General features: G+C 39.9%; 3 protein-coding genes across 4 annotated transcripts; 1 reads left to right on the top strand and 2 right to left on the bottom strand.

Moving 5' to 3' along the window:
- Nucleotides 1–3,146: 3,146 nt before the first annotated feature.
- LOC311258436 (receptor-transporting protein 2-like) lies at nt 3,147–5,363 on the bottom strand. The gene is made up of 2 exons (XM_084354695.1): nt 5,038–5,363; nt 3,147–3,884 (listed from the first exon to the last, which is right to left on the bottom strand). Exons 1-2 carry the CDS (start codon nt 5,184–5,186, stop codon nt 3,533–3,535), a joined length of 501 nt encoding a protein of 166 aa, XP_084210821.1. The 5' UTR covers nt 5,187–5,363; the 3' UTR covers nt 3,147–3,532.
- A 1,863-nt stretch (nt 5,364–7,226) lies between these two features.
- On the bottom strand, nt 7,227–12,912 carry LOC311258500 (receptor-transporting protein 3-like). Of its 2 annotated transcripts, XM_084354828.1 has the most exons (3): nt 12,561–12,912; nt 9,490–11,186; nt 7,227–8,018 (listed from the first exon to the last, which is right to left on the bottom strand). In XM_084354828.1, exons 2-3 carry the CDS (start codon nt 9,636–9,638, stop codon nt 7,655–7,657), a joined length of 513 nt encoding a protein of 170 aa, XP_084210954.1. In that variant the 5' UTR covers nt 9,639–11,186; nt 12,561–12,912; the 3' UTR covers nt 7,227–7,654. The 2 variants fall into 2 exon arrangements, with proteins under 2 accessions (XP_084210954.1, XP_084210955.1); XM_084354829.1 differs by lacking the exon at nt 7,227–8,018 and having other exon boundaries at nt 10,387–11,186; nt 12,561–12,776.
- Nucleotides 12,913–15,394: 2,482 nt separating this feature from the next.
- dynlt2b (dynein light chain Tctex-type 2B) lies at nt 15,395–18,270 on the top strand. The gene is made up of 5 exons (XM_084354830.1): nt 15,395–15,545; nt 16,073–16,206; nt 17,005–17,074; nt 17,490–17,553; nt 17,657–18,270. The coding sequence occupies exons 1-5, from the start codon at nt 15,499–15,501 to the stop codon at nt 17,702–17,704; spliced, it is 363 nt and encodes a 120-aa protein (XP_084210956.1). The 5' UTR covers nt 15,395–15,498; the 3' UTR covers nt 17,705–18,270.
- The last annotated feature ends 5,245 nt before the right edge of the window (nt 18,271–23,515 follow it).

Consider the following 23,515-nt stretch of genomic DNA (forward strand, 5'->3'; position numbering starts at 1 on the left):
AATTTCCTCCCAAAAACTACATCATGCACCTTTAAAATCTAAGTACTCTGCTGTTTACAGATCACCTGAGTGCAGTGGTGATTTTAGAGTCTGTTGGGTGGAAGGCAGTAATTCCCAGGGGGCCTCTCCTACCATCGTTCATCACCATTATGTTATAAATAATGTGTCACCATAATGTATGAAATCCAAACCTTTTGCTTTTTCCATGTTCACATTAGTATAATGTTTTCTTATATAAAGCTAAAAGGGTCCCATTTGTAAGACAATTGTTCTTTGAGTCTCATTCCCAAAGCTTGGGGATGGTAGGACGGGTCCGCCACCATCCCACATGAGTTTCCCAAATTTCTTTGAGGAGCCTGAAATGTTTGCCTGGTTTGCCTCTCCCGACGGTGTGCCTCTGCCTTAGTGACTGCATAATACTGCTTTAATGCTGTGGTCAGATCACGTTCTACTTGATTTGCTCATAGATATTGTGCTCTGGTAAGATGTCCTGCCAATAGAGGGTGCTGTTGGTGAAGGTAGTACTGTTGTGGATAAGAGGGGAAGAAGAGCAGCATGCGAGTGATAGGAAATACAGATGGAGTTCCCTTGCTAAAAAGCATTTGTGTTGGTTACAAAGCCTCACATAACATTTTTATATTTGACAGGCCACACTGTGAAAAAACAAAGACGTTAGTTTATTGCTTGTTTCAGCTTTATTTAGTCATTATAAGTCTTGTTTAAACATTTGAGCAGACAAATGAATGTTTAACTGAGTGCCAACAAAAACAATTATGAAAGCTGATAAGCATTTGATTACTTCATATTATAGAGGAAGCTAATGCAATAAAACAGAGTGACAGGAAGAAAAGTCAACAATTTGCTAATATTAGTTTAGGCATACATTTTAATTGAAACCCTTGATATAACCCTCAAGAATAGAAACAAGACCGTCTGAGACAAACATTAATTGTCTTTAAAGCAATAAAAGGCTGACTTAAAAGTAAGACACTCAAGTCTTTTTACTGACCACAGACGCCTTCAATACAGGCCTGACAACAAGAAGGCTCATGGCACATGGTGATCGGAAGACTTTCAGGAAGCCTCTCTGCTCTGTACAGGTTTTCATTGTAGCACTGAAGTCTTATCTCCGCCATCAGATTCTCCACAAGGACTTCGATGTTCTCGTAGGAGATGTCCGGCATCTCCATTGAACCATTTTCACAATCGATGCATTCCTGACCGAGGGGCTTCACCTTAACAGTACCCTTTCCAGGTCCCAGGTGCATGTGGAAGACCACCGTCACGAGGTTGGAATTCCACTCTCTTCTTCCACAATCGCTGCATCTAAACCTTGAAAATCACAGTGAACCCAAGTTAAAGACAGTCTGAAGTGGCTTTTCAACAAAATGACGACTAACCAAACTTACAATGGAAACTGAAGTTTAAGCTCTCAAGGCACTTCTTGAAAGCAGCCATGCTCCAGGAGAAGATTTGGGTTTAAAAGTCAGTTGGCCAAGTTATTGACTAAATAATGATGTAAGATTGAAGCCAGTGAGAAAGGTGAACGGGAGCAGAAAGAGACATTTAATGTCCTCTCCTTTCTGCCTACATAACGAAACCAGAATCCTTTCTCTGCCATTCAAGTTTTGCAAGTCAAACACCTACGGTGCAACTGAAATTGATGGGGAAATTCTGCACTATCGCAACAACAGAAGCTCGCCTTTGTTTGTTCCTCCTCACCAACATTATATTACATCACCATCAGTCCTTAGCAGACCCTGTCTGCCTCTCATGTCCGGAGAGGGATACTGTCTTCCGGGAGGAAGTTCACTGAAGTCTCGGTCGGGAGGGCTGACCGTCGCGGTGACTTTTCCTCATTAAATTTGGTGTTTTTTTTCTCTGTAGTAGTTGCCAGAGACAGTAACTACAACAACACAATAGCAGACGGCTACAAAGACATTGTGAGTGAAGTTTTTTGCTCTAAAATGTGTCACATAATCACCTACAGACAACAGTGGGAAGAGTCGGTAGGACAGACAGGATGACAGCCACTTTTCCATGTATTAATGTGGTATTTCTTTACCTCGTATAAAATGCTGAAGACATGACCTGCTACCACATTTCTCTTTTATTTGATGAGTGAAGGATCTGTTTAGACTTTGGATGCCATCAGACCAACACACCCCTGTCCCTTGAGAAACCTAATACATCCACTAGACTATAATTTATATTAACCTATCATAAACAATATTGTAAATACACACCAACAACAGTAGTTCAGCACACTGACCTTGCACTTGTCTTCCCAATGTACTCCATCCAGCCCGGATTTGGGTAACAAGGGACAATTTTTCTATCAAACTGCAGACGCCAGGAGTCTCCTTGTTCAAGATTTTTTGCTTGAGTCTTGAAGATACTATGCCACCAATAATCCGTCGGTCCCGCCATCCTGTCAGTCAGTGGTGCTGGTGGTTGAAGAAAAGGGCAAAACCTTGACAGCTGATCGGTACAGTATACAGTCAACTAGATAGGATTTATCACCCTTCGCTTGAGAGAATTTGATTGTGATCCTGCCAGTAAATTTGAGGAAAGCGAAACTGGACAAGTGGTTTCTTGAAAATCCACGCCTAGTTTTAGAGACTTACGCAATGCCTAATTGCGTATCCGCCCTATTTATAAACAGAAATAAAGAAAGGGACCAGACTATGTATGAAGGCTATGTAGAAATAAAGAACGGCTATGTATGTGTGTATGCAAAGCAATGTAACTGCTTTGTATTTGCATAGTGAGGGTCAATTATGCAAATACACACATACCTGATGGTGTGCCTCTGCCTTAGTGACTGCATAATACTGCTTTGTTGTGTTCAGATTACGTTCTACTTGATTTGCTCATAGATATTGTGCTCTGGTAAGATATCCTGCCAATAGAGGGTGCTGTTGGTGAAGGTAGTACTGTTGTGGACAAGAGGGGAAGAAGAGCAGCATGTGTGTGATAGGAAATACAGATGGAGTTCCCTTGCTAAAAAGCATTTGTGTTGGTTACAAAGCCTCACATAACATTTTGAATAATTATGAAAGCTTATAAGCATTTGATTGCTTCACATTATGGAGGAAGCTAATGCAATAAAACAGAGTGACAGGAAGGAAAGTCAACAATTTGCTAATATTAACCATAAAGTTTAATTGAAACTCTTGATAAAAAAATAAATAACCCTCAAGAATACAAACAAGTCCGTCTGAGACAAACATTAATTGTCTTTAAAGCAATAAAAGGCTGACTTAAAAGTAAGAGTAAGTCTTTTTACAGATCACAGTTGCCTTCAATACAGGCCTGAGAACGAGAAGGCTCATGGCTTCTGGTGATCGGAGACTTTTAGGAAGCCTCTCTGCTCTGTACAGGTTTTCACTGAACACTGAATTCTTAACACTTGAACAGACAAATTCAAATTTGAACCCAAATTGACTTCCAGCGAGAACAAATATGAAAACTTATGTGCACTTCAATACAACAGATAACTAACAAGAAGCCATGAAACAGGAGAGAAAGTTCAGAAAAAATTAGGGGTTGTAGCATCTCTTTGGCAGATGCCGAGCTTGCAGGCCTCACAATGGGCCGGCTCATGTGGACTTCTGACATCCTCTTTTTTAGAATGCCTCGACCTTCTGCCCGGGTTTTCACCGTAGCATTTTATTCTTATCTTCTTCACCAGGTTCTCCATGAGGATATCGATGTTCTCGGGATCGATCTTGGGCTTCTCCATTGGCGCTGCGGCGCACCTCTTGCAGTTCTGACGGAAGCGTCTCACCTTGACCACGCCCTGTCTGCGTTTGAGGCGCATGTGGAAGACCACCATCACCCGGTTGGAAGGCCAGCTTCTCCCACACTTGGTGCATTTGAACCTGGAAAATGGCAGAAGACCCAAGTTAAAGACAAAATGACAACCAAACTAATGTACACTGGCAAGTTTCACATTTCTTCAGACTTGCCAACCCCGACTCCTCAAAAACAGAGGGAGGATTTCGAAACCAAAACCAGTTCCTGGAGGCCCACCCCCCAAAAAACTAAATTGCAATCACATTTTTATGTCAACTAATTTGAATTTTTCTTTGAATTTGCAGAAAACAACACAGGATAATTCAATAAATTTTTTGCCCCTGCCTTCCGGGGTATGTGCATGCCACTGCCCTGTTTTGTCAGCCTCTTGATGTGGACTGAAACGGCAGATTTTACAGCCCCTTACCTTTAAAACTTCACGAGAAACAGGAATTCTGTTCTCCAGGCCATCTGAAATTTGTTGAAATATACTTTCTCTTCTCCATTTCTCTTTCCGTCTCTCACTTACTGAGGAGGACAAGAGGAAAGAGTACCGCAGACTGCACGCTGTACAGTGCCAGGTTGTGAGTCTCCCGAGAAAATAAGGAGCCTGGCAAGTATGCATTTCATTATAGAAGCGATGCTCTGACAGAAGAAGTTAAACAATTGGGTACAAACACAAACTACTGACTTCATTATGTTGTGAAAAGGTAAATGGGAGGATAAAGAGCCTCCTTCCTTATTATTAGTGATGGTTGGATGAAGCTTATAAAGCTTTGATGCTTCCTGTTTGTGCTGAAAACATAGAGGCCTAAAAAACTCAGCACAGTGACATCTGCTGGTTTGCAACTTGTATAGCAGCCTGTCCACTGGTTGCCTGTTATCAAGGGGCTTGTAAACAGGCAGGAGATGTACCAGGTTGTGGTCAGATCTACCCATGAGATAATTTCTTCTCTCAGTATATCTCTACCTTCAAAATAATCCAGTTTTTGTCACACGGACATGACCTCCACTTTACATTTATTAATCCTTAACCATAGTTAAGCAAGTCTTTACCCTACATTTTAATGGTTTAGCAGTTGTTGACCAATTTATGCCCCCAAATCACCACATAGTAGTCCAAGAACATAGAGACAAACCTCGGAGAAACCCAAAGCAACCACTTTAATATTTTATAAAGCTAAAATATCAGTACTTTAAACTCCAAGTACAGTGATAACAGCAGTCCAACCCACTGACCTTCCAACTGTGCTCCTGATGTACTGCTCCCAGCCCGAGTTTGGGCGGTTAGGCACAATAGTCTCATCAAACTCCAGACGCCACGAGTCTCCTTGTTTAAGCTCTGTGGCTTTATCCATGAAGGAACTTGTCCAGTCTGTTTGTGCCATCCTGTCAGTGTCAGTGGTGCTAGTGGCTGCAGAAGAGATACACCTCTGACAGCTGATCTGCTCAGTGTATAACCAGCTTGTGAGGATGTCTTATCAGCATTAGGTTGTAGAGGCCAATTGAGAGTTTCTGGATAAATGAAACTTAAGTGTATTCCTTAAAGCTCTGGTCAACGATCTGATTTGAAGATTTGAAAAAAGCATCCCGCCCCACACACACACACACCCCTCCCCTCCGAGCCTCCCGCAACAAGCCGGCAGAAACCAAATACAGCCCAGCTTTGAATGCGGAGTAACGATGTCGGATTCACAGGTAAAATTATCACAATGCACGTTGAAACTCACGTAAATCTTGTAAGTCATTACAATGTCCACAGCTAAGCTCCACAGCCAAGCTAGCGTAACGTCATTAGCATGTTACAGCTACGTTACGTTACAGCTAGGTAATAAGTTACAACAGCTAAGTTAGCCACTTCTAAAACTTATTAGGGTCAAGAGACTAACAGATGCTGCCGTCAGCTTTAATCACAACGATCGCTTCCACATTGTGGCTGAAAAATAAACCTGTGTGATCCTCAGACCAGCTGTGTGTGTCCCAGCTGCTGTCTGAGCAGCACCAGACCGCGACACAAACGTGCTGTAAACTGTAATCTTTTGGTTATGACCGATAAGACACACAAACACACACATCGTAACGCCTATATGATAATCCATCATATTGATTTAGCAAAGGCTTCGTTGAAAACAAACGGACAAGACCGGGAGGAGGGTTAGCAAAACAGTTCAAGACAGTCTGGCTGCAGACCTGCACTGTGGGGACCGGACGTTGACTCGAAGCTTTTCAAAATAAAAGCGAATATACCGGAAGCACGTATTTTTCGTCCCCCTTGTGAACATACTTTATTTCTTGGGGCTTTATAATGTAAATATGATTTATGTGTTCAATTAAAAATATTTTTAAAAAATGTATGTTTCCAGTTCAACTGAAGGGTTAGGGTTAGCAAGAAAATATCAAGATAAAAACCAAACAAAACATTATATATATATATATAGAAAAAGAAAATACGAAACGGTATGGCCACTTCTAGGGTTATTCTACAGATAATCAATGCAAACTAGATGTACAGCTATTGTTAAAACATTATTACTCAAAACATGCATTATTATACTCCAGTGTTTTCATTTACTTTTCACTTGCTGCTTCATTTAGCTGCCATGAGCAAATAAATAGGCTGATTTGGTGTAAACATGTTAGCTTACAATGCTAACATAGAGGCTAAAGTCTCCGTTAGTGTTGACAGTACTGCAGAGACAGAAATTGTTTCGACACCGTCTAATAACACAGAAACAAACTAACGACAGCTTTCGCAGTCATAAGCCAGCATCGGCATAAAAGTTATCTGTGTGACAACATCCACAATAAAGACGAAAGATTACCTGCTCAACAGAAACTCCGCTGTATCAGCATCGGGTCCATATCTTCACAGACCTTTCGCCACCGTTCAAATGATGATGTTTACTCAGGTTTGAGCCCTCTTTGTTTACATCTCTGGTTTGTGTCTTTTCAGTGACAGACTTTCTTTCTTTGACTCTTTGTCAGTGGGGCAAGCAGAGGCAGCTGAACTGCTCAGGGCAAAACAAACCTCTTGTCCGCTTGTAGTATCAAATACGGAAGTGGGTCAGGACCAGAGTGAGCAGGAGCAGGAGAGTGAGCGAGGATTGGATGGGAAAATTGATCCAATAGGAGCCATCCGAACCGGGTGGCTCCTATTGGTCAATTTCTTTTCAGTTTTACAGACACTAGAGAGAATGGATTTATTTGGTTCCTTTTACTCTTCACATTGTGTAGGTCGTACTATTGGACCATAACCACCATCTAAATGATGTTAATAATAATGATAAATCTTTCAAATCGTAGACCATAGCTTTAAGTTTCAGGTTTGTTTTTGTGCTGTTAATGTGATGGGGAATGTGAAGCTTGTTTTGCTAGTGCAGATGTTAAGATTATTCGAAACAGTAGTTATCAGACTGACAAATGGCCTAATAGATTATTTATTCACATAAATGAAGAGAAGGGGAAGTCAATGCAATGAAGAGTATTTTACTGTTTACAGATCTATTACCTCAGTTACACCTTTATACATATTGTAAGTCACAAAATTCATTGACAGGCCTTAATTCTCTCATTAAGTGTCATGTTTACATGTTAAAAAATAAAAGAATCAGAACAATTCATGTGAAAATAGAAAATAATCACACTGCACATCACATTTAGTTTACAGCCTGTGTAAGCTTTATCTATGGCATTTATTTGTAACGTTTGTTTAATGCACTTGTACAGACAAATTCAAATTTGAGCGCAAATTGACTTCCAGCAAGAACAAATGCAAAAGCTTATATGCACTTCAATACAATAGATAAATGAGAGGAAGCCATGAAACAGGAGAGAAAGTGCATATTATTTTTCAAAATCAATAATAAGAGGCTGAAGGATTGTTTGTAGCTTCATCTCTTTGGCAGATGCTGTGCGCGCAGGCCTCACAATGGGCCGGCTCGTGTGGACTTCTGACATTCAGGTTTACATGATGCCTCGACCCACTGTCCAGATTTTCACCGTAGCATTTTATTCTTATCTTCTTCACCAGGTTCTCCATGAGGATGTCGATGTCCTCGGGAGCGATCTCGGGCTTCTCCATTGGCGGTGCGGCGCACCTCTTGCAGTCCTGACGGAAGCGTCTCACCTTGACCACGCCCTGTCCGCATTCGAGGCGCATGTGGAAGACCACCATCACCCGGTTGGAAGGCCAGCTTCTCCCACACTTGGTGCATTTGAACCTGGAAAATGGCAGAAGACCCAAGTTAAAGACAAAATGACAACCAAACAAATTTATACAGGAACGTCTCACATTTCTTCATACTTGCCAACGTCGACTCCTCAAAAACAGAGGGAGGATTTCGAAACCAAAACTGGTTTCTGGAGGCCCACCCCCCAAAAACTAAATTGCAATCGCATTTTTATGTAACTAATTAGAATTTTTCTTTGAATTTGCAGAAAACAACACAGGATAATTCACCCTCTGGCTTAAATCTGTGGCAATCTGTGTATTTATCACTTTTCATTCATTTGTTTTTTGCCCCTGCCTTCCGGGGTGTGTGCACGCCACTGCCCTGTTTTGTCGGCCTCTTGATGTGGACTGACGCGGCAGATTTTTACAGCCCCTTTCCTTTAGAACTTCACATGAGAAACAGGAATTCTGTTCTCCAGGCCATCTGAAATTTGTTGAAATATACTTTCTCTTCTCCATTTCTCTTTCCATCTCTCACTTACTGAGGAGGACGAGACGCAACAGTACCGCAGACTGCACGCTGTACAGTGCCAGGTTGTGTGTCTCCCGAGAAAATAAGGAGCCAGGCAAGTATGCATTTCATTATAGAAGCGATGCTCTGACAGAAGAAGTTAAACAATTGGGTACAAACACAAATGACTGACTTCATTATGTTGTGAAAAGGTAAATGGGAGGATAAAGAGCCTCCTTCCTTATTATTAGTGATGGTTGGATGAAGCCTATAAAGCTTTGATGCTTCCTGTTTGTGCTGAAAACATAGAGGCCTAAAAAACTCAGCACAGTGACATCTGCTGGTTTGCAACTTGTATAGCAGCCTGTCAAGATCGAGGGTAAAGCACATTAACACCTCATTGATTTGAACTTTTAGTCTCATACACTTTCAATAAAAGTCCAAGAAGCTTGTGTGTTATTAAATATGTAATAATTTTGTAGAATGATAAATGCATTGTTCATAAAGCATTACTTTCATGACATTATCCCTTTATATTGGTAGGAAATGTTCTCATTTACCTACGATAATGTCTTTCTTGTGCACACCACCATATTTCTCATTTATTCCCCTTCCCCCTATTCTTCTAGTTTAGCTGCAAAACTTTCACTTGACACAAGCTCTGTGTACTGAAACACTGTGCGTCACAGGAGTAAAACTAGCTTCAGAGCTGTTATCTGTCCATCTCTACTTCTTAAATAAACCAGAATCTAAAACCTACAGTCCTTTGCCTCATTAATTGAGGTTAATCCTTAACCATAGTTAAGCAAGTCTTTACCCTACATTTTAATGGTTTAGCTGTTGTTGACCAGTTTATGCCCCAAAATCGCCACATAGTAGTCCAAGAACATACAGACAAACCTCGGAGAAACCTAAAGCAACCACTTTAATATATATTTTCCAAAGCTAAAATATACAGTACTTTATATAAACTCTGAGTACAGTGATAACAGCAGTTCAACCCACTGACCATCCAACTGTCTTCCTGATGTACTCCTTCCAGCCCGGGTTAGGGCACTTAGGCACAATAGTATCATCAAACTCCAGACGCCAGGAGTCTCTTTGTTCAAGATTTGTAGCCCATTCCCTGAAGATATTTGTCCAGTCTGTTTGTGCCATCCTGTCAGTGTCAGTGGTGCTGGTGGCTGCAGAAGACCTCTGACAGCTGATCTGTATATCAGTATATAAACAGCTTGTGAGGATGTCTTATCAGCATTAGGTTGTTGAGGCCAATTGAGAGTTTGGAGAACTTAAATGTGTTTTCCTTAAGAAAATTGTTTTGTTGCTGCCCTATGGTTTCTGAACAAAAACTTTTTTTCAAAAGTATTTTCTATTTACGTATAAAGGTATTTACCTACAAAAACACTTAAAGGTCATGAAAACTCATTCAGATTTAGCAATTTGATGATGCATCCACTTTAATTATTATCGATATCAGTATTAATCATTTTTTAATCCCACTGATCTTCCAACTGTGTTCCTGATGTACTGCTCCCAGCCCGAGTTTGGGCGGTCAGGCACAATAGTATCATCAAACTCCAGACGCCAGGAGTCTCCTTGTTGAAGCTCTGTCGCTTTATCCATGAAGGAACTTGTCCAGTCTGTTAGTGCCATCCTGTCAGTGTCAGTGGTGCGGTTGGCTGCAGAAAACCTCTGACAGCTGATCTGTATATCAGTATATAAACAGCTTGTGAGGATGTCTTATCAGCATTAGGTTGTTGAGGCCAATTGAGAGTTTGGAGAACTTAAATGTGTTTTCCTTAAGTTTCAGTTTTGTTTTTGTGCTGTTCATGTGATGGGGAGTGTGAAGCTTGTTTTGCTAGTGCAGACGTTAAGATTATATGAAACAGTAGTTATCAGACTGACAAATGGCCTAATAGATTATTTATTCACATAAATGAAGAGAAGGGGAAGTCAATGCAATGAGAGTATTTTACTGTTTACAGATCTATTACCTCAGTTACACCTTTATACATATAGTAAGTCTCAAAATTCATTGACAGGCCTTAATTCTCTCATTTAGTGCCATGTTTACATGTTAAATAATAAAAGTATCAGAACAATTCATGTGAAAATACAAAATACTCACACTGCACATCACATTTAGTTTACAGCCTGTGTAAGCTTTATCTATGGCATTTATTTCTAACGTTTGTTTAATGCACTTGAACAGACAAATTCAAATTTGAACGCAAATTGACTTCCAGCAAGAACAAATGCAAAAGCTTATATGCACTTCAATACAATAGATAAATGAGAGGAAGCCATGAAACAGGAGGGGAAGTGCATATTATTTTTCAAAATCAATAATTAGAGGCTGGAGGATTGTTTGTAGCTTAATCTCTTTGGCAGATGCCGAGCTTGCAGGCCTCACAATGGGCCGGCTCATGTGGACTTTTGACATCCAGGTTTACAGGAGGCCTGAACCCGCTTCCCAGATCTTCACCATAGCATTTTATTCTTATCTTCTTCACCAGGTTCTCCATGAGGATTTCGATGTTCTCGGGAGCGATCTCGGGCTTCTCCATTGGCGGTGCGGTGCACTTCTTGCAGTCCTGACGGAAGCGTCTCACCTTGACCACGCCCTGTCCGCATTCGAGGCGCATGTGGAAGACCACCATCACCCGGTTTGAAGGCCAGCTTCTCCCACACTTGGTGCATTTGAACCTGGAAAATGGCAGAAGACCCAAGTTAAAGACAAAATGATAATCTAACAAACGTACACTGGAAAGTCTCACATTTCTTCAGACTTGCCAACCTCGACACCTCAAAAACAGAGGGAGGATTTCGAAACCAAAACCGGTTTCTGGAAATTACAATCACATTTTTATGTCAACTAATTCGAATTTTTCTTTGAATTTGCAGAAAACAACACAGGATAATTCACCCTCTGGCTTAAACTGTAACTGTAAATCTGTGGCATAAAGTTATATTCATCACTTTTCATTCATTAATTTTTTGCCACTGACTTTCGGGGTGTGTGCACGCCACTGCCCTGTTTTGTCGGCCTCAAACTTCACATGAAAAACAGGAATTCTGTTCTCCAGGCCATCTGAAATGTGTTGAAATATTCTTTCTCCTCTCCATTTCTCTGTCCGTCTCTCACTTACTGAGGAGGACGAGACACATATCGATAATATCGATACCAACGTTGGTATTGATATTGATCGATACCTGTGTAATGAGATCGATACTTTAGTTTCAGTTTCCCTCCTGTATGCACTGCTGCAGTTTTGTCAAAGAGGTGACCTGGCTGACTGTCTGTGTAAGTGCTGCTCCTGTCACAGCAGGCACACTTTGCTCCTCCTCCCCACTCTTGTGTTTTGATGTTGTACCGTCACATGACTCAGCAGCACCAGGCAAACAAGCAAGCAAACAGGCTCAGCCAGCACACACACACACACACACACACACACACACACACAAGCAGCACAGAGACGGAGCAGAAGAATGGCAGAGAGGAAGAGGAGTGTGGCTATATTATCAGGCTGAAAATGAAACAATGGCGAGCTGTATAATTTGTAAAAAGGCTGTAAGAAACAGTGGTAACACAACAACTTTATACAAGCATAAAAAAATATTAAAAATCATGCGAAAGAAAGCGAACAAAGAAAAAATAACTTGTTTTAAATGTTTTACAACATTTGTTGTGGAGTGATAATTTTATACACTTTGTTTATTTAAGAAAAAAATCCAGAAAAGAGTGCAATGAAGGGAGAGATTGTATTTAAGTTTTGTATTGTAGTTTCTTCTGAACACAAAATAATCTGTTTTAATTTGTTCGAGTGATAATTTTGTGCACTTTGTTTATTTAAGAAAAAAATCCAGACATGACAATGTATGGGGAAAATTGTTTTGTTACTGCCCTATTGTTTCTGAACAAAAACTTTTTTTCAAAAGTATTTTCTATTTACGTATAAAGGTATTTACCCACAAAAACACTTAAAGGTCATGAAAATTCATTCAGATTTAGCAATTTGATGATGCATCCACTTTAATTATTGTCGATATCAGTATTAATCATTTTTTAATCCCACTGACCTTGCACCTGTGTGCCTGATGTACTGCTCCCAGCCCGAGTTTGGGCGGTCAGGCACAATAGTATCATCAAACTCCAGACGCCAGGAGTCTCCTTGTTGAAGCTCTGTCGCTTTATCCTTGAAGGAACTTGTCCAGTCTGTTAGTGCCATCCTGTCAGTGTCAGTGGTGCTGGTGGCTGCAGAAGACCTCTGACAGCTGATCTGCACAGTATATAAACAGCTTCTGAAGATGACTCATCAACATCAGGTTGTTGAAGCCAGTTGAGAGTTTCTGGATAAATGAAACTTAAGTGTTTTCCTTAAGTTTCAGTTTTGTTTTTGTGCTGTTCATGTGATGGGGAATGTGAAGCTTGTTTTGCTAGTGCAGGTGTTAAGATTATATGAAACAATAGTTATCAGACTGACAAATGGCCTAATAGATTATTTATTCACATAAATGAAGAGAAGGGGAAGTCAATGCAATGAAAACATACTTATATATAACTATATACAATACTTTGTTTGTGTTTGGGTAGTGTGCCTTATGATTATCACTGACTAAAAGTTAAATTTTCATATAGTAACAGTGAGTTAACTGAAAAGAAGATGTGCCTCATAAGAGAAATGAAACTGAAATGGTTTTTCTGTTGTCCGCAGCACTGCCACCTGCTGGCGATATACTGCATCATTTCTCTCTGTCTTTCATGCAATTAAAACAGACCGAGTTCATCAGGGTGGATTGTGCATTAATCATGCTTATATGAAGCCAGAATCATGGCTGCCCTCCACATTTGCACATTTACCTGAGTCACATTTAGCTTTCTGTGAAGGAATATAATAAACACATAAATCTTTAATCTCTTCCATGAGAATTATGCACACAAACACTTGTTGTCAGAAGCAGTAATTAAAAACATTATGGTCCAATAATCATTCTCTTAAAGGAACTCTGTGGAACTGGAAGCCAGTCGTTAGTTCATGTGAAAGGTCTCCATTTCTAAACTGCCAGGGATAGATGTAGCAATAGCATCATTATGTGGTGCTTGTGTCTACAGTACATGGTTGTCTAGAGTGAGACACTCGTGAGGAGAAGCTGAATATAGTGTTAGTAAAAAGAGTTAATTGTCTGTTCTGTGTCGTGTAGAGTCAGGGCATTGTGAAACAATGGGCTCACATACAGAGGTCAGCTTCAAGCAGGTTTATTATTGTTCAGGAATCTGAAACCAAAAGAAGACGGGGAAAAGAAACTGGAGTGTTTGAGTGGACTAGTAAAGTATGTACGTCAGTAAGTGCTGATTATCTGGTTTTCTTGATAACTAACCTGTTATCACAACTAAACGAGCTTTGTTATCTCAAAATAATGCAATCATTAACTTGTGATGGCCAGGTAATAAAAATATACAACTACAGCTGTTCTCTGCTTCCGTACAATACAAATCCCAAATACATTTAGTTGCTAGGTTTCACATTCACGTTCATGAGAAGGCTGCACTTGAGCTTCACTGCCAACAGAAATAAATTTGAAAGCTTACATGGGCTTGATGATTACAGAGATAAAATAGTGGAGGGAATGACATTAAAAAATAATGCATGACTCCACCTCAACTTAGAATCCAATTGAATCTATGTTTTGTCTGAAAAACAAACAAACAAACAAACAATCAACCGAATCAAACAAGAGATTAAAAACTGTTTATTGTACTTGATTGTGCAACAAATCATTCTGATGATACCAGTGTCGTGGCCGCCCTCGCTGTTATCGCTGCATATTAACCTGAGTCACATTCTGCCATCAGTGAAGGAACTAAACAAGTCGAGTAAATGCTGTTTAAAACTAAATAACACATTTACATCTTCAATCTCTGTCAGGAGAATTATGCATGTAGACACTTGTTGGCAAAAGCAATACAAAACACATTACGGTCTAATGGGTCATTTAACCTCTTCTGCAGGTATAATGTTAGAACAGAGAGTAAATCAATCACTGTTATTCGCAATACTTCTCCAAGGGCCTGCAGGTGATGATTTTCAATACTGAATGTAATGTAGCACACTGTTAGGCCATTAGCGCGGGATTATCAGACATGCAAACGATTTCCTCTTCCCTCATGTTAGCCTGCAGGCATGCAAGCAGGCATTTAAAATGAGAACCTGGTGTTTACCCTTCTGGCTTTGTGACACAAGCGCAATTGATCTGGAATTCAAAATGAGTAGCTTTAATTGCTCCAATACATCTTCTTGTAGATTTGAAACAAAATGGTTGGATTTGTGTTGTGTGACTCTCTGGTGTAGTCCATCAAACATTTAGCTACATTAGATGTTGGACGATGCAGAGAAAATACTTGGGGAAGAAAAGCTTTGATTGGGGCACTGTGTAGTGTGGAACATGCCTTGCCCTTTCTTTTTGCATGTGTGTGGTTTAAATCCAACCCTATCTTGGACAAATCAACCAAAGATGGGAGATTTGCATGGCACAAATGTGTCCAGAGAGTACAATCCCCACTTCTATCAAGCTAGAGATTGATCTTTGAAGCCAGGAATAGTCTGAATTTGCCTCTAAAAAGCATTTTAAAAAATGGAAACTGAAATTGAAACAGACCCAAAACTTAACTCATGGTCCATTACGTGCATTTTCTGGAGCTTTCAACAGTCTCTTCCTGTTTTTCAGAAAGACGGGGGAATAATTCATGACGCGTATTGAGGAAAAAAAGGCTTTTAAATAGCTTTTTTTTTTAAAGAAGAAAAAAGAAAAGGAAAAGAAATACCTCACGAATACTGGTAAAAATACTCAATTTAACCTTAACCCGTAAAAACGTATTTACCGTACTCTTATTTTGAAACCGGAAGCTGGGAAAAGGCGTCGCTATGGTAACGGATACAACTCCGCAAAGATTAGCTTGTTAGCAACCTCTCCCTTCTTTATGTCCTCTCTATTATTGTCATTATATAATTGATACGCGATGACGGACACGGACACATACCTCATACGACCTAATCACCAGCACAAGTGAGTGAGTCAGAGTAGTTAATATAATTTATAGCAGGGTGGAGTTAGCTTTTAGCCAGCGAGTTTATTGCTAACGAAATATGTTCAGCCAGTATTTAAGTCAGGCAGTATTTAGCCAAGTGTCCTCTAGCGTGGCTAAACTTGTAGTAAATTAACCATAAAGACTGGCGTTAGTCTAAATAGTCTCTAACGTTTACAAAGCTACAGTATTTGGGGTCAATACTGTAAGTTAGCTAGCTAGCCACTGTACTTGTGTCAGTTCGCTAGCTAGTTAGCTGCAATGTCAAACTCTCCACTTGCTACCTAGCGTTAGTTCAAGTAGTATACAAAACCATCTATGTTTAAAATATAAAACACATATAATGTGGATCATTAATAAAAATGTGCACAACCATCATTTACTTAAAGATTTCTTTATGCTATGTAAAGTCTGTAAGCCACACTGAGATAGGCTGACGAACTGCTGCCACTGTGACCTGTGGAAGTCAACTTCCTGACTTGTTGCTCTCTATTGATCTATCTTCCAGGTTTAAGCCAGCCATTGTGAAGGAGTGTATACGTGAAATTGTGAGGGAGAGACTGTCAGGGATGCGGTACGATCCAGAGGAAGTCCCAGAGCTGTCCCGTTCACTGGCAGACAGCATTAAGGATAAAGTGAAGAGTGAGTGATGCTTTCTCCCTCTCTCGTCTCATCACCCAGGAAGACAGATCAGCCAAGTATTGCTGTAAAGAATTGTTCAAGATAACTACTTAGATAGATAGATAGATAGATAGATAGCTGTAATGTATTTCTGTCATGTCATTATCTGGTCCGTCCCACCTGCGATTAGAAGACACAATCAAATACAACAACTTCCCTTTACAAAGCATTAAAAATGTTTTTATTACAAAATACTATGTCACCACTTTCTTGCAAGGAAAAGAGATAAACCCAACAACACATAAACAAATTGTTCAGTGAAAAGAAATGTTTGCTTTTTATTTAAATTATATAAACTGGGATTCACAGTGCAAATATTTGGATTTATTGATTTAATGTTCATAATACCAGTGGAATGGCTATAGAATAGTAGCCTTCAACAAAATAAAATGTAAACAAAACTTGATTGTGAAATTGATTGTGACTGTGCTATGAGTTGAACATAAATGTGCCCTCTTGGGTTTAACTAGATCACTTTGAAAATGTTGCATAGAAGGTTTTGTGCATTCATTATCCTCCTGATTGTAGAAGCAACATACAAAATATGTTCTGCCAGAAGAATAAAGCAAAATGAAAATAAAAAGGTTTTTGTCATCGCGAATATAACAAGTTAAATAAGTCCTTCTAGTAAAATGTCTTACTTATGTACATGCTACACAGAAATGAAGCATATTAGTACCCGTCCCCGTATTGTCCCTACACAATGCTTTCACATGCTCCTGATATACACCATTACAGCTCAGTTCTTTTCTTCAACAGCTTCAGGATTCGACAGATATAAGCTTGTCGTGCAGGTGGTTATCGGAGAACAGCGAGGACAAGGAGTCAAGTGAGTGAACATTGGCTTCTGGTAAACAAAAATAGCTGTCAGAATTTGCAAAGTGGGGTACTCTGTTGTCTGGGGAAAGCAGGCTAGAACTTTTAATCGTTGTATACAAAAGTATTAAGAAGATATTTTAGAAAACAATTACATTGAGCTGACAGCATTAGTAAACTAATATTGTTTAATTTGTAGTCTCCTTTCTTACTGCAGGATTACAGTTTCAAAATAGCATAATTCAGGCAGCATTTCAGTTGTAGTTTCATCTACGACTGATAATGCCTCCGCTCTTCTCTTCTGATTTACATCATCAATGTTAATATATAAATACCCTGTATACTTTAAAACGTGGTGATGTTAATTCTGGATTAAATTAATCCATGTTGTGACACTCTCTGCTCTGTCTTCTCTTGTGTTGTAACAGGATGACCTCAAGGTGTTTATGGGATGCTGACACAGACAACTATGCAGAAGATGTTTTCATGAACGTAAGTGCCTTTGCTCTGGTTATTCAGATGTGGGGGTGAAAAAAAAAAAAAATCCTGAAAGACTGTTTTTTGTTTTACAATTAATTGTGTTTCACCTCTGCAGGACAGCTTGTTCTGTGCGGTGGCTGTTTTTGGAAGCTATTACTACTGAAGACCAAAGGATGGATGAAAGAGTATTCTTTCAGATGATGGATGTGAGTGGAATGTCCAAAGGATACTGCTCACCATCAGCATTTCGGGGTCCAGGATGCATTAATCTGAAGCAACTGTGTATGTAATTTCTGCATCCTGAGATCAACACAGATGACATCCAGTGTAGAAATACCTCAAAACAGATTTCTTATGTCACCAAACAAGATGTCAGAGTGAAGTGGGAACCCTCAGTGTATCCAGTACTTTGTAGTACTTTCAGCTGCAAAAACACAGTAAAAGCAGCTTAATGTAAGGCAGTACAATACATATTTGTATTACACTTTGGGTGCTTGACTTAGCACAGCAGCTACAGTAGAGGTCAGTGTTTGTCTGTGATTGTCAACATCATGACAGGGATAATTACTGTAAGCCAGCTACAGTGAATGAGCTAGAAATAATTTACTAAAATTCTGTCCAATGTCTGTCAAGTGCACTCACCTTTATGATCACCTCTTTATAAAAACAGCTGCCTTTCTGTTTTGTTATGGCTGAAGTCCTTGTAAATATTAAATGAGTTTGACACCATTACCTTGTTTTCTCCTAATATGGGCACCCCATCCAGCAGTAAGCAAATATCTGACACGGAAGTGGTCTAAATGTTACCTACAGTTAACCTAACCAATGTTTTTTATGTACAGTGTATATATAAATGTAACATTATGAAATCAATATATTATTACCACATTTAGCATTTGCCGATCTGCCACAAACAAAGAAACCATAACTAAAAATATTTTGCCAAAAAACATTGGCACTAATGTTGTGGACATTTGTCTTATTTGTGAGATATCTGAAATACCAATTGTCTTTTAAGGATTTTATTCTTTATAAAGAACGTTCGACAATCATACAGAGTGGCATGCGGTCTGCAGAAAGAAGATGAGACAGTTGAGAAACCTTTTTGACAGGGGAAAGGAGTTCCCTGTGTCCTTCTCATGCCTGTACCAGGTTCTGTTCCCATAGCAAGAAACACATAATAATAACAGTCAGTGCAGACAGTACAAACATTCAAGGATGTGGGAAGAACATATGAAGACAATGTAAAACATAATAATGATAAAAGAGTTAAATCATTTCTCATACAAGAGTCTAGTAATATAATTTTCCATTACACTAACAACACAAATCACTCAACTCAGAGTTACACTTGTTTATATAAAGTAAAGTTTCAAAACTAATTTGACAATGATACAAAAAAAAAAAATGCTAACACATTTGTTACCACAAAGAATTTCTTGGTTTAAGTTAAATTGATTTTGGGTTATATTTGTATGGTCACTTAGCAACAATCCACATGAGATGCCAACTGAAGTGAGCCAGACAGGATTTTGTTTGTTATTTTTATATAAAGCCATGATGATAACTATGAATCAAATGAGTAGATTTGCCAATTCTATATAGAATCAAGACCCAAATCTGCTCCTCTTTGCATTTTTCACAAGCTTTCAGGTCATTGTCTTGCTTCACTCTTAAAACCATTTCAGGAATATAGACACATCTGCCCTGCAGGGAGCAGTGTAAATGAGTTGCTGGTGAACCTGAGCTCGACCATGCCAAATATTTTCCCTCAGGAGTTGGTGAACCAAACCAGGAGTAAAATGCACTAGTCTATTCACATAAACACTTGATAAGATGACAGTATCAGCTTTTAAGCTATCGTCAGTCAAGTTTCAAGGTATCTTCATTATCCCAGAGAGGCAATTTGTTGTGCAGCCAGCAGTAATCACATAACAGTCAGACAAACAGGTAGCAAGAGTACAACAATAGTCACACTGACAGCAGGGACAAATGAGTACTTGAGTCTATCAGTTGTGCATCTTGGCAGATTACATCGGCAGTCACACGGAAGGACCTTGAACTTCTTGAACCGGCGCTGGCTAGAATCTGCCAGGATTGATTGGACCCTCTTCAAAGTCCGCCACTTGTACAGATATGTGAGGTTGTTCAAGGTTGTACCTGTAATTTGCCTGCGCAATTTCACAATACCCACTAACATAAACTAACAAGTGGCTTCCAGCACAACACAGAAGTCCTACAGAGCCCCTTTAAAACTTCTGTATGTGCGAGTTGGCTGCCATGTTCACATTCTGCACCAGATTGTCAAAAATCTGTTTACTATATGTCAACACTAAAACCTATTCAAAAAGCAGTGGTAGGTCACAAGAGATGAGGGTCAGTGAATTGAGCTGGTTGCATGTCACAGACCCTCAGTTGCCCTCATCCTGGAGCCATACTGGAGAAGGCTGGCTGAAGGGTGCACTGAAATGTGGCTAACCGTGTTGCTGCACTGTACTGTATGTGCTCACTCTGGTGGTGGTAATGAAGGAGAAAGCAGCATCCTTTCAAGACTCCCAAAAATCTGTCTCGGGAACTTCCTTTTTTTCCCCTTGGCTGACTGCTCAACAGGGCCTCTCGACCTTCTCCTATCAGTCTCTATGTCTTTGTGTCTTCCCTTCAGGGCAATCTGTCATCTCTCAAGCTTTCAGTCAGAGATTGATTTGGCAACTGTTAGTAACTGATAGCTCATTTGCTGATGCAAGCATAACTTCGGACTCCACTAACACAATTTTCTGTTCCCTCATGGTCATGCCCTTGGTCAGGACTGGCCCACAATTAGGTCTGTCATTTGGCAGCATTACAAATCTAGATGATACTCAGCAACAATTCAGCAGGAAGGGTTTGGGCAACACAGCGAAACACACACAAAAATAACCCAAATTAGCAAAACACAACTCATAACCAGACAAAGAGAATGAAGTCCAAACCCAACAAACACGAAAATCAAATTTCCATCCAAATATAGCACAAAGAATGAATGCAGGAACACATCCACTACTATCATCCAGCAATCAGGAGTGGTGCACTTCAGTTAACTCTCTACTCTGGTGCCATTAAAAAAAAATTAAGAGATCATCATTTAGATCTCAAGTGGTGGACAATCATGTAGAAAATATAGAAATATGGCAATTATGTTTGTTTCATGTATTAATTTGAGGGACATTAAAGTCTCTGCATCAGTTCAAACAGTCATAAACATTTGTGTTGTTTGCTGTAACACCCACAGCTGATGATGGATTCACTGAGACAGCGGGAGCATGACCTGCTGTCTGATGTGTTAGTATGTCTTGTCAGATGAAATAGCCTGTACCCCGTTGACAGGAGTAGTGTCTGGAAGTCTTTGTCAAAAATGACTTCAACTGCAGTGACAAGTCAACAAACAAACAGCGACCATAACAGTTAGACATGATAGAGAGTCTTCAACCCAATCGCCAAAATAAATGTTTGCAATGTACATTTCTACGAAACAGATACTTTGACACTTTACATTTCTTTGGTCTGGTTAGGTTTAGGCACAAACACGCTTGGTTAGGGTCAGGAAAAGATCATGTTTTGGCTTTAAAAACCTAGTTTTGTCGCTTCAAACACGTCTGGTCCATGTTTTGCAGAAACGTAAAATGTCTGTTACAATCTGCTTTTGCTCATTTCACTTCAGATTTATGACTCTTGTAAGGCTGACTATAAACCTCACTATAATTTCTCCACACATTCCTATTAACTTCACTATTTACAAAAAAAGCCAGTTTTCTGTTGAACAAAGTTTCCAACAGTCCAACAGTGAGACGTTTGCTAACTCCTCCTCCCTGTAATTTAATTTCAGATAAGATTTGGAATTACTCTCGGGTCTCTTTCATTAATTGCAGCTGGAAAGGTAGATGCTTTTCAGACTATATATAAAGACTAATGAGACAGAAGTGAGCAATTGAAGTGATCAAGATTAGCTCAATCAATTAGTCAAATGACTCACTCTAATTAGGGCCCGAGCACGAATCTCGTGCGAGGACCTATTGAAACTGAAAGGATTCTTATTAGGGCCCGAGCAGGGAACCTGCAAGGACCCTATTGTAATTGTAATGATTATTAGGGCCCGAGCACGAATCTCGTGCGAGGACCTATTGGATTCGCTAGGATTATTAGGGCCCGAGCAGGGAACCTGCAAGGACCCTATTGTAATTGTAATGATTATTATTATTATTATTATTATTTTCCTTTGTCCCAAATGATCGCATTTTTCACTGCCTGAACATGGATGAAATCGCGATTTTATTTGGTAAATACATCAGGCCTCGCGAAAAATTTTATAATCTGTTGTCATTGTGAATTTTCACCACTAGGTGGCGCTATTATCAAGGAAAGTGCGTTTTGCCTAATAACTCCCACATACTTTGTCGCACATTCAAAAACCTTATATCCACGCGTTCAGTGAATCCTCCTGAATCTCTGGGTATAGGCCACGCCCATATCCGCCTACCGTTTTTTTTCGCTAGCTCGCAAAATGTCGCAAACCTACTTTTTCAAACTCCTCCCAGGCAATTTCACCAATTTGCACCAAACTTTGCACACAGCATCTGTGGACCCTCCTGACAAAAACTTATTAAAATAATTTTGATATTCCAAATAATACTCAAGTTATTAAATTACAACTTCCTGCAGATTTCGCTCAAAACAGGAAGTGTTGCATTTCTCCACATTGGTGTGTCCGAATGACTTCAAACTCAGGATAGTACTTCCCCATGAGCCCCTAAGGCTCTGTGCAAAATTTGGGACGATGACCACCAGGTGGCGCTGTTTAAATTAAACTATTTTATATCTCAACATCGGTTGGTCGGATTATCACAAAACTTGGTACAGTTATTCCCAATGCCCTCCTGAGGATAGCTGACAAATGTGTTCCAGATCCGACACTAGGTGGCGCTCTGGTGGCCGTCTCATTTTATATTTCGCACTGTGCCCACACCATAACACTTATGGATATGAAATTCATAGGGGTGCTATAGACTGGCCCCTGTAACTCACACACCAAAAATGACCAGCAGGTGGCGCTATTTTCAACACAAAACCGTTTTTGGCTAATAACTCCCACATAATATGGAGCACATTGTTAAACCTTATATCTATGTGTTCCCTGCATTCAGCTGAATTGTGTGATGTCGGCCACGCCCACTTTCGACGTACATTTCCATTTGCACATTCCGGAATGTCTCAAACCTACTTTTTCGAACTCCTCCCAGGCAATTTCACCGATGTGCACCAAATTTTGCACACACCATCTGTGGATGCTGACCACAAAAAGTTATTAAAAGAATTTTGATAGTCCAATAAACACCCAAAATATAGAATTACAATTTCCTGCACATTGTGGTCAAACAGTCAATCTTGCGTATATTGACGAAATACAGTCCGATTAACACAAGACTTTAACTTATTGTGTTCCATGGCCAACTGACGGCTTGTGCTAAATTTGGTGCAAATCGGCCAATAGATGGCGCTTTTATTGCTAAATGATGAAAGAACAGCTTGACTGCCTTCACTTTTCATTCCTCAACGGAAGTTGTTGCATGAAGAAGCCCCGACAGCTGCATGCCCCGACAGCAGCATGCCTCGACAGCAGCATGCCCCGACGGGAGCATACCCTGCGAGGGCCCGATCATCACTGCTTGCAGTTTTAATTAGGGCCCGAGCAGGGAACCTGCAAGGACCCTATTGTAATTGTAATGATTATTTTTTGTTATTTGTTATTTTTCTTCTGCCAAAATGATCGCATTTTTCACTGCCTGAACATACCCCAAAACTCACCAAACTTGGAATATAGATCAGACCTGGCGAAAAATTTTATAATCTGTTGTCGTTGTGAATTTTCACCACTAGGTGGCGCTATTATCAACGAAAGTGCGTTTTGCCTAATAACTCCCACATACTTTGTCGCACATTC

Source organism: Pagrus pagrus (genome assembly GCF_965226575.1).
Source record: "Pagrus pagrus genome assembly, chromosome: 6".
Taxonomy (NCBI): domain Eukaryota; kingdom Metazoa; phylum Chordata; class Actinopteri; order Spariformes; family Sparidae; genus Pagrus; species Pagrus pagrus.